This window comes from Ceratotherium simum, chromosome 31 (assembly GCF_057802395.1).
Source record: "Ceratotherium simum simum isolate JZ-2026a chromosome 31, ASM5780239v1, whole genome shotgun sequence".
NCBI lineage: Eukaryota > Metazoa > Chordata > Mammalia > Perissodactyla > Rhinocerotidae > Ceratotherium > Ceratotherium simum.
The window spans coordinates 24,049,940-24,063,236 of record NC_141930.1 but is presented as its reverse complement, the minus strand read 5'-3'; the positions used below and the strand labels follow the sequence as shown (position 1 = coordinate 24,063,236).

Sequence of the window (13,297 nt, the reverse complement as noted above, 5' to 3'; positions counted from 1 at the left end):
GTTCAACTGTACTGGCTTCTGCAGCCATCCTAGGTTCTAGACCCTATCTCCCCCCTAGAAGGGTAATCAGCTTCATGTCAGTTGGCTCCCAATGTCAGACAACTCAGAGGCCAACCCCATCCATCATGCAGGAGATGAGCAAACTCTTAAAGGAAGCTCCGGTTTCTCTACAAAATGGAAGGAAGGCTGTCAAAATTAAATGGGAAGTAGTAAGGTATTGAGCTCAAGGAGTTGAAGATTTAAATAGCGGGTGCTGAAAACATGGGTAAACATCAACTAAGAACATACATGAAAGACTGCAAGGCATTGTTGAGGGGCCAGCTGAGGGGGAAGCTCTTGAATGTACATAGTTTATTCCACATCAGTATTACTTAAGCTAGTGAACAGTGCTCTACCTCGATCTTACTGTATCCTTATTCAATCATCTTAAATGTCTCACTGATGGAAAGAGAATTCTAAAAATCAGCTTGGGGGCTTATTAACACAAATACTGCACTACCTCTAGAAGAAAAAAATTAAATAAATACAAGTTGCTTATGAGCTTTGCACATACATTAATTTCACCTTAAAAGTGTCCAACCTCTATAATCTTACAGAGCAAAAGCGTAACAGAAACACTGGGCTATGTTTGGCCTATAATTCTCCTCGCACCTCCATATGAGCCACAGAGCCCATCAATAACTGTCTTAGATCTGTGTCAGGCACTCCAGGCCTCCAGGCTATTTACTGGTTACGACTAAATAGACCAAAGAGCTAAAACCCATAAAATAATCAAATAAATCTGAAGGTTCCAGAAAATAAGCATTATGTTTTGTTCATGAAGAGAGTAAGTCCAATTTTGAACAAAGTAATGTACCCAGTGCCAGCATTCAAGGAGGAAAGTGGGTACCATCCCAAGTCAATCCAACCAAATTACCAGTAAAATAGCTTACTTCTCACAGATATTAGAGTATCAGTCTGTTTTATAAAGACTTTTCACTTTAATAAACTCAGAAAATATTCCTTGTGTCTAAAAAATAGCTACAATTTAAAGAAAGTTAATATTTAGTGATTTTTTTAAATTATTTTATTGCAAGGTAATAGGCATACAATAGCTATGTTTTATTTACAAGAGGTCCAACTAAAACCATAAACAACCTTTTGCCAGTAAGTTTGAAATTTAAAGACAGAAACCTTTTTAATAAATGTAATGTGCCTAAGAAGAAACAAAAATGTAACTAAGCCAATCTGACTCAAGAAGCAACAGAAACCTTAAATGGTCATTTAAACATGTAAAAAGGGAAACAGTTTCCCCTCCTATCTACCACACACCCTACCCAGTGGGGGTAAATGACAAAAAGGTTCAAATGAGTTCTACCAAATAACTAATCCTATAAGACTATTCCAAAGAATAGAAAAAGAGGCAATGCTCTTAAATTCATTTACAAGGCTAGAATAACCTTGACAACAAAATCAGCAAAGAAAATTAAAGGTCAATTTTACTTATGGATATATTAACGAAACTAATTCAATAATATTGAAAAATATATATCATCACAAGGTTAGACTTTTCCCAGAAATGTAAGAGTGATTTTAAATTAGAACATCTATTATTATAATTTACCAATTAAAATATGGAAGAAAAATTTTATATATATACATATATATATATCTATATCTCTCTCTATATATATCTATCTCATCTCAATAGAGACAGAAAAAAGTCAGTACTAATCATAATTCTTAGTAAGGGGAAGAAAGGAATAAGGGGGATGGAGGAGAGAGGGAGGAAGACAACATTCAAAACACCATAAATAGGGCCGGCCCCGTGGCTTAGCGGTTAAGTGCGTCCGCTCCGCTGCTGGCGGCCTGGGCCCGGATCCCGGGCGCGCACCAACGCACCGCTTCTCCAGCCATGCTGAGGCCGCGTCCCACATACAGCAACTAGAAGGATGTGCAACTATGACATACAACTATCTACTGGGGCTTTGGTGGAAAAAATAAATAAAATTGTTCAAAAAAAAACATAAATATAACTTACCATATTATCAATATAAAAGAAAAGTCACATGATCATTTCAATCAAATATTTTTTCTCTATCTAGAAATAGAAAGAAATTCCCCCAATCTGATAAAAAGCATCCACTGAACACCTAGAGTTAATATACCTAACGGTGAAATGCCAAACACTTTGCCACTAAAATCAGGAACAAAGCCAGAAAGTCTCCTCTCATTTCGGTTCAACACTGTATTGGAGGTCCTAGACAGTGCAGTAAGGCAAGAAAAGAAACAAAAGGTACACAGATTGGAAAAGAAGTAAGACTGTCTCTATTTGCAGGTGACATGATATTTACATAGACAATCCCAAGGAATCTATTTTTTTCTAAAAAAATGAATTTCCCAAGGTCACATGATAGAAGATACAAATATCAGTTCTATGTCTGTATACTCACAGGAAATAATAGGAAAATGAAATTTTTTAAAATACCATATAATAGCTTCAAAAAGTATATTATTTAGAAAAATATTTAGCAAAAAATGTGTAAGAAAAAAACAAAAACTATAAAACAAGGCAGAAAGAAATTAAAGACCTAAATAAACAAAGAGATATACCACTGTCATGGACTGGAAGACTCAACATCAATAAGATAACAATTCACCCAAACCTGGTCTATACATTCAATGAATTCTAACCATAAACCCTAGTACGCTTTATTCTGTAGAAACTGATAAGCAGATTCTAAAATTTATATGGGTATACAAAGGACTCAGAATATCCAGAGCTATCTTAAAAAGAACAACAAAGTTGGAAGAGTTATAGTATCTGATTTGAAGACTTACTGTACAGCTTCAAGTATTAGTAATACATACTTCAAGTATATAGCTTAGAGTAATCAAGAGTATGTGGTAAAAGCACAAGGACAAATAGATAACAACAACAAAACAGAATAGAGAGCCCAGAAATAGACCTATAATTATATCATCTTTTGCTTTTTGACAAAGGCACCAAAAGCAATCTAATGATGAATGCAAAGTCTTTTCAACACATGGCACCAAAACAACTGGATATCCACATGAAAAAACATAAAACTAATCCAAAATTGATGTGAGATGGATCACAGACCTAAACACAAAAACCAAAACCATAAAATTTCCAGAAGAAAATACAAGAGGATAGCTTTGTGAGTTGGGAATAGGAAAAGTTTCTTAGACAAGACACAAAAAGCAAAAACCACAAAAAATTAAATATCAACATTAAAAATACTCGCTCTTCAAAGATACTATTAAGAAAATGAAACAGTAAGCTACAGACCAGGAGAAATATCTGCAATACAAAGATCTGAAAAGAACTTTGATCTAGAATACATAAAAATTACAGCTCAATAACAAAAAGACAAAAAAGCAATTAAAAATGGGCACAAGAGCTAAATAGAAACTTTACAAGTTTCAAGGAAGGAAAAGTACAAAGGAAGATTCTGCATATGGCCAATAAGCACAAGAAAAAGTGCATGACATCATTAGTCATCAGGGAAGTGTAGTTCTATTTTATTTTTTTAATTATTTTATTAAGGCCACACTGGTTTATAACTGTAAATTTCAGGTGTACATTATTATATTTCAGCCTCCGTATAGACTGCATCATGTTCACCACCAAGTCTAAGTTTTTATCCATCACCATACCTATGTGCCCCTTCACCCCTTTCGCCCTCCCCCCACCCCCTTCCCCTCTGGTAATCACCAATCTGTTCTCCTTACCTCCATGTTTGTTTGTTTACCTAGGGAAGTGTAATTCTAAACTACAATAAGAAGCCACTGAACACCCACCAGAATGGCTAAAATTGAGAAGACTGACAACACCAAATGTTGGTACAGATGTAGAACAACTAGAATTCCAACACACTGTGGGTGGGAGTGTAAAAGATACTTACACACCACTCTGGAAAACAGTTTGGCAGGTTTTTTTATAAAACTAAACATACACCTAGCCTATAACCTAGCAATTCCTCTCCTAGGTATTTGCTCAAGAGAAATGAAGATATATGACCACAAAAAAAAAAAAATTTATAATATTCATAGAATCTTCTTCATAATAATCCAAAACTAGGAATAGTGTAAGTGGCCAATGAAAGAATGGATAAACACATTGTGCTACAGTCATTCAACGGACCACTTGGCAATAAAAGGAACAAGGTACTCATACACACAACACGGATGGACCTAGAAAATAAGCTGAGTCAAAGAAGCCTTACACAAAAAAATACAAAATGAAGTTCTAGAACAGGCAATACCAATCTGTAGTAAGAAAATTTAGTACCATAGTTGCCTCTGATGACAGAGGTAGTGGCAAGGAAGGGGACTGAGGGAATTTTCTGGAATGATGTAAATATTCTCTACCTTAATTGGTTGTTGGGTTACACAGATGTATACATTTATAAAGATTCCTCAAATCACACACTTAAGATTTGTGCAATTCACTGTATGAAAATATTACAGGGGGGGCATAAACAAACCTCTAATGACAGGCATGCTCAAGTGTTTAGGACAGAGGTACACTGATGTCTACAACTTTGAAGTGCATAAAAGAGTAAGATTAATTAATGGATATGATATAAAGCAAATACATTAAATGTTAACCACTGTAAAATCTAGGTGGTGGGGTCACTACACAATTCTTTTAACTTGGATGCATATAGTTAAATTTTCATAATATATGTTAGTTTAAAAAATATAAAGTACCTACACTCAATCTAATAAAAGATGTATACGACTTTTGGGTAAATTTATAAAAATTAGTTATAAGATTTAAATAAACAGCAAATTATACTATGTTCAAGTATAGGACGACTCAATATTATAAACATGTTATTTGTCCCAAATTGTTCTATAAATTCAATACAATCCCAGTCAAAACCCTGAAATATTTTTAATGAAACTTTCTTGATAAGTAAATTCTAAAATGTATAGAGATGGAGGAAGAAAGGTCCAAAAACAGCAAGGACAATGGTGAGAAGAACAGAAGGACCTGCCCCATCAGACACGCTGCAGAGAGCAGCTCAGTGAGGGAGAGCTGCTACACACCTGAAACTATCAGAGCCACACATGTTTATACAGAGCAGGTAACACTGCAGATTAGTGTAGAAGGAAGACACTTCAATTAAGGGTACAGGAAATTTTCATTATCCATTTTTTTAAAATATTGAATTAAATCCCTACCTCACGATATATACAATAAAATCTACGTCCAGTGGTTTAGACATCTAAATGAGAAAAGGCAAAATTTAAGATATTTCAGAAGAAAATAGAAAATGTTTTATGATCTCTGTGTTAGAAAGGATGTCTTAAATAAAGCACAAACCATAAATTGGAAAATTGGAAAATTCTACTGCTAATATATTAAAATCTTAAAATTTTATTCAACAAAATATACCACAGAAAATGACCATGTGAATACTCACAAACTAGGAGAATTCCTTTACCACACAAATAATCAAAAGGTTCAAGATATAGAAAAAAATTCTACAAATCAAACCTAAAAACACAAAACAAAAAAAATCAGAAATAGGCAAAATATATGAACAAGTAATTCATAGAAAAGGCAACACAAAGGTCAACTCTTACTAGTAATCTCACTGGCGATCAGGAAAACGGAAGTTTAAACCACAAAGTACTATTTCACACCCACCAAACTTGCAAATATCAAACCTTACCAAGTGTTGGCAATGTGGTTGCAGCACGAGAGGAGCTGCATTCATTGTGGGTGGGAGTGTCAACTGACACCACCACTTTGGGGTTAAAAAAAATGGCAATATCCAGTAAAGTTTAATATGTGTATTTGTTCTGACCCAACAATTCCAATCCTAAATTAAGCTCTAGAAAAACTCTTAGACACGTACACAAGGGGACAGACAGGTACAAGAGTGTTCAGGGCAGCAGTCTTTGAAGGAAAAAAACAAAACAAACCAAGTGGTCTCCGACAGTAAGATGGGTAAACAAAAAGGGGCACATTCATAAGAGTGAGGAACTATATAAATGAAAATAAAGAGCCAGAGTTTGGTGGAATCTCAAACAAATGGTGTCAAACTACTATGCCAAGTATGAGCCTATACACAAAACTTTTAATATGTGCTAAACAAGAATATATATATTTCTATATATAGGGATATACACATACTTCCTAAGCAGTTTTCATATATGTTGCTTTTAACATTACATACATTTTTACATGAATGAATATGTAACATATAATATGCAACATAACATTATATATTATTTGTGGGTGTATATATATTATATATTATAAAGAAATGCATGAGAATGATTATCACAAAATATGTACGAGTGGCTGGGAAGGGATAACACAGGAAAGGAGAAACCGAGAATCTGGTAACATTTTATTTCCTCACCTGTACAGTAGATACACGGGCATTCACTGCATTCACTATATATTTATAGTCTTAAGTACGTAATATTTCAAACAGAGCAGCACATATTGTGTTCTAGAAATTAGAGAGATGGTTCACATGTCAAAAAGCATGACATAATTTATAAAACTCAGTAAGTGACAAGCATCTTATTCAAAATGATTTGATTCAAAGAATGGAAAAGTCAAGTTAAGAGCTAGATATTCTTTCAACAAACATTTGCAACACAGATTTTTATTTTCATGCAAGAAAAAAAATTAACAGCTCCTAAATAAAATTTACATGTGAACCTAAGACCAAAAAGGATTTCCAATATACCATTTCAGGAAAACTCAGATTAAAAACAGTGTGAAAGATGGGAAGGGGAAGTAATTGTGTATATCAGTGGTATAATAAACAAGAAACACAAGTTAGAGACAGAACAACAGAACAGCAGTGAGTCTGCACTATGGTAGAAAAGGCTGCCAAACATATAAAATATGAGAAGAGGCAGTTATACAATATTAGTTATGGAATAAAATTATTTTATCAAACAACATTCTCTCATTTTAAAATTAAGAAGGATGCTCGCTGGCATCCATTCAGAACGAGTCACTGGGTTACATCTGCAGGCACACACGTGGGAGAGAAGCGCTGGCATTTCTCCAAGTACAGCAATAGTGGTTCCACTCTGCTCGCTGTGGATACCCCTCCCCCACCACCCCTGGCCCCATTTAACTCACTACCCTATCCACATTAGAGAACAAAGGGCATCTATGGCAGATGATGACAGTCCTACTACAGTCAGAACAACCAGGTAAGCCACCTGGATCTCACAGGGGGTCACAGAACAACCCAGATCCTTCAAAAGATCTTATGTGACTATTTTTTAAAAGATTTATTCACCAAGTGAGCTCAAATTTCCTTTGAGTTTAATAGGTTAGCTAAAGTAAATCTGTCCTCAGGTGTCATCAATCTGATCAGAACTAAACTACATTCAGTGATCTGCCATTAAAAGATAACTATATCAGCCAAAGGTAACCAAGACACATCCCTGAAAACGAATATCAAATGCAGACCAAACACATGAAGCACCTTCATTTCAGGAAATAAAGTAAGGAAAATTTTAAAAAAATTAATAATGACTAACAAGAAAATACCATCTTGGCTCCCAGCACTACCAGAAGAAAGTGAAAAGGTGAAAGCACTGGACTCCAGAATATACCCCTACAGTGGCACTTTGGAAGAAGAGGAGGAGGAAATGAACATCCTAATCTCGAGTCCTCTAATAGAAATGGCCAAAACTGTAGGACCGAACCAGACACGTGTCCACCCAGATAGATTTACACCCATGTGTGTGGCGCTGAGCAGATGCTGGGCAGCAGATACTGAAACTTAGGAGTGAGCCACAGCAACCCCACATCTCCCGGCAGGTGGCTGAGGCTTTCCCCAGAGATTTGGGTAAGCTGTGGATGGGTTCTAAGTACATACAGATTTTATTTAAGGGAAGTTAATTCAAAAAAAATATTTTTTATCTTGGTACAGAATGAAGTCAAACCACTCAGGAGTTGCAGAAGTATCTAAGACAAAACTAAGTTGCATATTTTCATATTAAAACAGTATGCTGGAACAGCATCAAAAGACTAAAATGTATCTGAGCTCTGGTAAAATAGAACAACGTTACCAGACCTCAAGGGTAAATCAGCAACTTGAAGGTTGATGTGTCAACGGGGTATGTACACCACCAGAGGCAGAAAGACCTGTCAAATGGTTCTCAAAGCCACAGTATAAACACCACCTCTAGAACATCCATTTTACTTAAAACATAGATGCCACAGAATATAACAAAAAATGATTTTTTTTTACAATGTATCATCAAAAAGTTTCAAGCATGCAATGGCCTGCTTAGCTCTATACCTTACATCCTCCGAAGTCTGGTACTCACCCTTACCATCAGAAGTAATTTAGTGAAAACCTCTGAGAAACACGAAGGGATACAAAATTGGTTTTAGAGCTATCACAGCTCTGAAAGAAAAGGAGAGAACACTTTTTCCCATTTGAAGAGACTAGGATTAGAGATTTTGAATGGCTTGCCACAAGGTTCTTGAATGGATATGAATCCAGGTCATCAGACTCTCCCAAACTACACTACCTTTCTGGAGGAAAAAAGGTTTATTCTATTGGGACCAGAGAGCTCAGAGGTTAAATTTCTGAGACTAACTGAAAATAGGGAGGAGAACCCACAAGAGCCTTTATCTCTGTTACTCTGAGTTACTCTGCTGGTAATTAGCTGAAAATGAAAACCTCTCACTTTCTAATAATCCTTGGAGACATATAATGTCAAAGACAGACTAAAATATAGATCTTTTCTTTTATTTCCTAAGCCCAACACGGGTTAATACGCTTGGTCTTTTTAAAATGTGTTCAAGAATACTCTCAGAACATTTTTTAGGAGTTGGTTTTATATGATATAGCCAGGCTGACAAAATGCTGTTCAACTGAACACAAAATATCACACAGTTCTTATAGTGGAAGAATAATAGCCTTCCTATCTTTTCATCCTACGTTGACTAATGGAGGATTAAGCAACTGGCCCTAACTGATAGCCTCTGGCTAAAGAAAGAAAATCTCACCAAGCCCTCTTCATTCAAGGGATCCAGAATGTAATCAGCAGTGTACCGTATCGTTAGTTACTAAGTGGTCTAAAAGATACTGAAAAGTAGAAAGAGAGAAAAAAATTCTAAATGATTAATATCCATCAAATAAATTTGTGAACATGTTAAGTTTTACAAATAGTATACGAATGCATTTAATTCTAAATTTAATTCTAAATTAAGCCTAAAAAAATAAGGCTGGTAGGGACAAACTCTTACTATTAAATTTCAAAATCTGCTGTTAGAGACTTTGAGAGAATTAAACAGCAGTGGATAAGAGTGTTTAAGCGGTCGCCCACTATAGTTTTGAGTATGTACAGGACTGATTAAACAAAATAAAACAACTGATGTTACAGTCTGAAGCTTCAAATAGAAGGAAGAAAAAGTGTTCTACAGTGACACCTACCGGTAAAGAGGAACGTAGTAGCACGACACTACTAGACAAAATAAACAGTCAGATGTTTACACCACTGTAGCATGCTAGAAGTTACAGGGAAAGAATGAATGATACTCAAAAGCGAAAAGCGAAGCAAACAAAAACATGACACATACCAGTGTCTCTGTACTACAAAATAAGCCCTTTAAAAGGACATCGTAATCCTTCTTAACCAAAGATTTTCAAATCAATAAATCCGAAAGAGGTTTCCTCTGACCCCAATTGGCCATGCAAGTCAAATTTTTATATGCAAGTTACAAGTAAGATGTCCAATTTACTTCTGTTTCTTTTATGTTATGAAGAATAAAACTGACAAAGGTAAAATTGAGCTCTGTAGGAAACCAGACATTTTATCATTTTTCAGTTTTAGTTGAAGAGTTAAAAGAAGACAGACTTAAAATTCCAAATGTTATATAAATCCCCAAAATTCCAGTTTCCAAACATCACTTTTCAACACAATGTGACCACCAAGACAAACAGAAGGCCAGATAATCACCGTTTCTCTAAAATGCATGCTTCAAAGAATAGCGTCCATTTTCCCCCATACTTTTATACAAAAATTTAAGAAATAATAATGTTTAATGTGACCAATGTCATCATCAAGGATGATGGAAAATTTAATTGGTTATATGACGAAAGCACACTTTTCCTAATTAACTAGTTGTAGCATGCCACAGAGAGATCCAGAAGGAAACTTAAGAGACAATCTACTTTAACTGCAAGATTCCATTAAAATCTTACAAATTAGAGAACCTAAAATCCAAGTAGTAGTATAATGAATGAATTACAGAAAACATGGGTTCTAGTCTTGGATCTTCCACTAACTAGTTGGGTTTCCAAGAACTACACAACCTTTAATGAACTAGACAACCTTTCTGGGCAATAATTCCCTCATCTATAAGATGAGAAGAGAGAACTGAAGGGGCCTCACAGTAATGCCATTGCTAAAATTTCTTCAGTTTCTATGATTTCCCCAGCAGATGGGAATGGTTTGGGCATCAATGTCTATACTTCAGTGCCACTGCAACAACAGAGAAGTTGGTTTTATCTTTCAGGTATATCCTGCTATAAGAAAACAATATAAATAGAATCACACTTTCACTCTGCGGTATAACTGTTTATGACTGAAAGAATCCTTGTTTCCATCTCCTGTGCCTTCTACCTGGCACACAACCAGAGGTCAATATTTACTGAAAAAAATGGCTATGGAAAAAGATTACTCATTATGTAACATGTGAGACTCCAATATTCTTTAAATGTGTTTTTTTTTTTGTAAAAGAGATACTTTTCTCTTTAGATACTATGTCTGTTTCATGATAATTATGGAATCAATGTATAAAATGCTTAAAAGGCTGTAGATCTTCAAATATGGACAGAGCTTGCTCTAAAATGCCTGAATGTGAAAGTCAGAATATGTTCATTTAGGTCATAACATTTCCTGAATTTATTACTTGCCTGTTAAAACTGGTTCACTTACTGATCCAGTAGGGGTGGGAACACAATACGTATTTCCCAATACTAATTTTTACCAATAACAGGCCATACAAAGCGACTTCCTCAGATGCAATCAGTCCTCTCTGCTCATGAGCCCAAAGGATAAAATGGAACAAAGATGTGCTTCATTTGTAAAGAGTGCAGAAAACTGTAAAAAACAATTAACATTAAAGTCTTGTTCATCCGCTTTCTCTGTTTGGAACTTAAGCGGCACAATGGGCTCTTCTCATCTCTAAATTTTAAGAAGTGTAGCTGGAGCCGCCTGTGACAGCTCATCTACTCTTCAGCCTGTTTAAGTAACGGACTGGCATTTAAGGACAAGGGACAAAAGAACATAAACTTTTACTTATTGTCGAAGGTGAATTAATATGCTTGCTTTGAATTTCAAACTGTGTGTATCTTTTCAATTTACAATACAAATGTTAGTTCTTAGAATGTAAATTTGTGTGGTGACTTTGCACTACTTTCACCACATAAATTTATTCAAATATATATTGAGCACCTATTAAAGGCCAGGACCATTCTAGGAGTTGGGGATAGGAATGAACAAGAGGAGGGAGTAAGACAGGAAGACAATACAAACGAAAATAAATAATTTCAGGTAGTGAGAAAGGCTGTAAAAAAAAATAAGTCCTGTGAAGTATGACTATAGTTATCTGATTTATCTTCTTGATATATATGACTACATTACATGTAGACCCCAGGACACAAAAAGAGTCTAAATCATTTCAACAAGGAAAGTCTACAGTTCACATTCAATACACATGTGTCCTGCAGTTAGTTTCAATATCCTAACTATGAGTCAAAGGAAATATAAAAGAAACAGAGAACCACTGAAATATGAGATGAAACAGATTTAAAACATCTGTTCTCTGTCTTTGCTGGGTAAGCACATGGAGGAGAAAGGTGAACATCCAAAAGATTTTTTTAAAAAAAGACAAGGGGAAAAACAACAGAGAAGCTGGCCCAGTATTCTAAAGTATTCTGTAATATTTTAAAAGTAACAACAATGCCCTTTAAGAAAGCTACATAAATGCAAAAATACTTAAAATCATTTCCAAGAACATTCAAATCACTCCCCCCACACACCCCTACACACCCCCACACCCCCCTGAGAATAACACACTTCGAGTTGCTCTTAAAAGCTGCCGGTTTGGCAAGAACTTATTTACTTCGACTTTGGCTCATTGCCAAACTCCCCAAATTATGCAAGGCAAAGGTAAATTGTTTCTCTTACTCCCATCTTCAAGTCCACGGAAAGCCAAGACGGAGTCTATCCATAACTTCCATCTAGGCTGCGCCCTGCAGGTGAGGGATCAGCGGGAAGGGGCTCCCCGGCGCGACCCCCCGAGCCGCTCCAGCCCGCCCGCCAGGCCCACCGAGCGCGGCCTCCGCCCCGCGCCAAAAGGAGGCGCGACGCGGAGGATGGAAGAGACGCGCGGCGGGAGCTGCAGAGACGGAGCCACGGCGCCCGCCGCCCGGGCCCCACCCCTACGGCCGCCCCCGAGCCCCGCCGCGGAGCGCCTCTGACCTCTCCGTGCCCCGGGGCTGCTGCCGCCGCCGCTGGTGCCGGCGCTCGGGCTGCCGGAGCCGCTGCTGCTGCTGTTGCCGCCGCCGCCCTTCGCATTCTTGCGTGGGGCCATTGCGCGCACCGCCGGAGCAGGCGAGGGGTGGGGGGCCCCTCAGTGCGCGGGGGACACCGGGGGCGCGGGGGCCGCTGACGGCGGGCGAGCGCTGCAGCGGGTGCGGGCCGCGGCTCCTGCAGCTGCCGCTGTGGCTCGGCACCGCCGGCCGCGCCTCCGAGGACTTTCACCCGCGTGCCGGCTGCGCGCGCCCGGCCGTGCGTGCGCCGAGCCTGTGACTCCCTCCCGCGGCGAGAGCGCGCGGCTTGCCGGCCCTCGGCCACGCCCCTTCCCGGCTGAGCCCCGCCTCCTCCCTGCCCGGAAGCTTGAGTGACGGGAAGTGTAGCCAATCACAAAGGCGGCTATGAGGGGGCGAAACCCTGCCGCGCTTCCCCGCCCCCTGCAGACTTAAGGCTGTCCTGGCGCGACGCAGTCGCCTGTGAGCGCGGGCAGCTTTCGTCTTTCCAGTCTGTCCTGATCCTTTGGAACGTGGCAAACGTGGAAGCCGAGATGGCTCTCGCGAGCATTGGCGGACCCCGCACGATCGGGACGGGGCGGGGTGCGGGGGCGGGGCCGGCGGGCACGTGTGCCGTGTCGGGGCGGAGCGTGCCGCCTCTTGGCCTTTCACTGGGACTTGTGTTTAGCTTCCACTTCCATGTGCATACAGACCCCAAGCAATGCAACCCAGCTTCTTGAGAAAGAGAGGTGGTT

General features: G+C 38.3%; 1 protein-coding gene across 4 annotated transcripts in view; it reads right to left on the bottom strand.

Moving 5' to 3' along the window:
- The window catches only part of LOC101406061 (aspartyl/asparaginyl beta-hydroxylase), a 218,922-nt gene extending 206,119 nt beyond the window's left edge, over positions 1-12,803 (bottom strand). For 2 of the 4 annotated variants that reach the window (XM_087420526.1, XM_087420528.1), the window contains exon 1: positions 12,496-12,795. In XM_087420526.1, coding sequence (XP_087276652.1) covers positions 12,496-12,607 — 112 coding nt within the window. In that variant the 5' untranslated portion in view covers positions 12,608-12,795. Of the gene's footprint in view, positions 1-12,495 lie in introns of all 4 variants that reach the window. The other 2 variants (XM_087420529.1, XM_087420527.1) reach the window with 2 other exon arrangements.
- Positions 12,804-13,297: the final 494 nt, after the last annotated feature.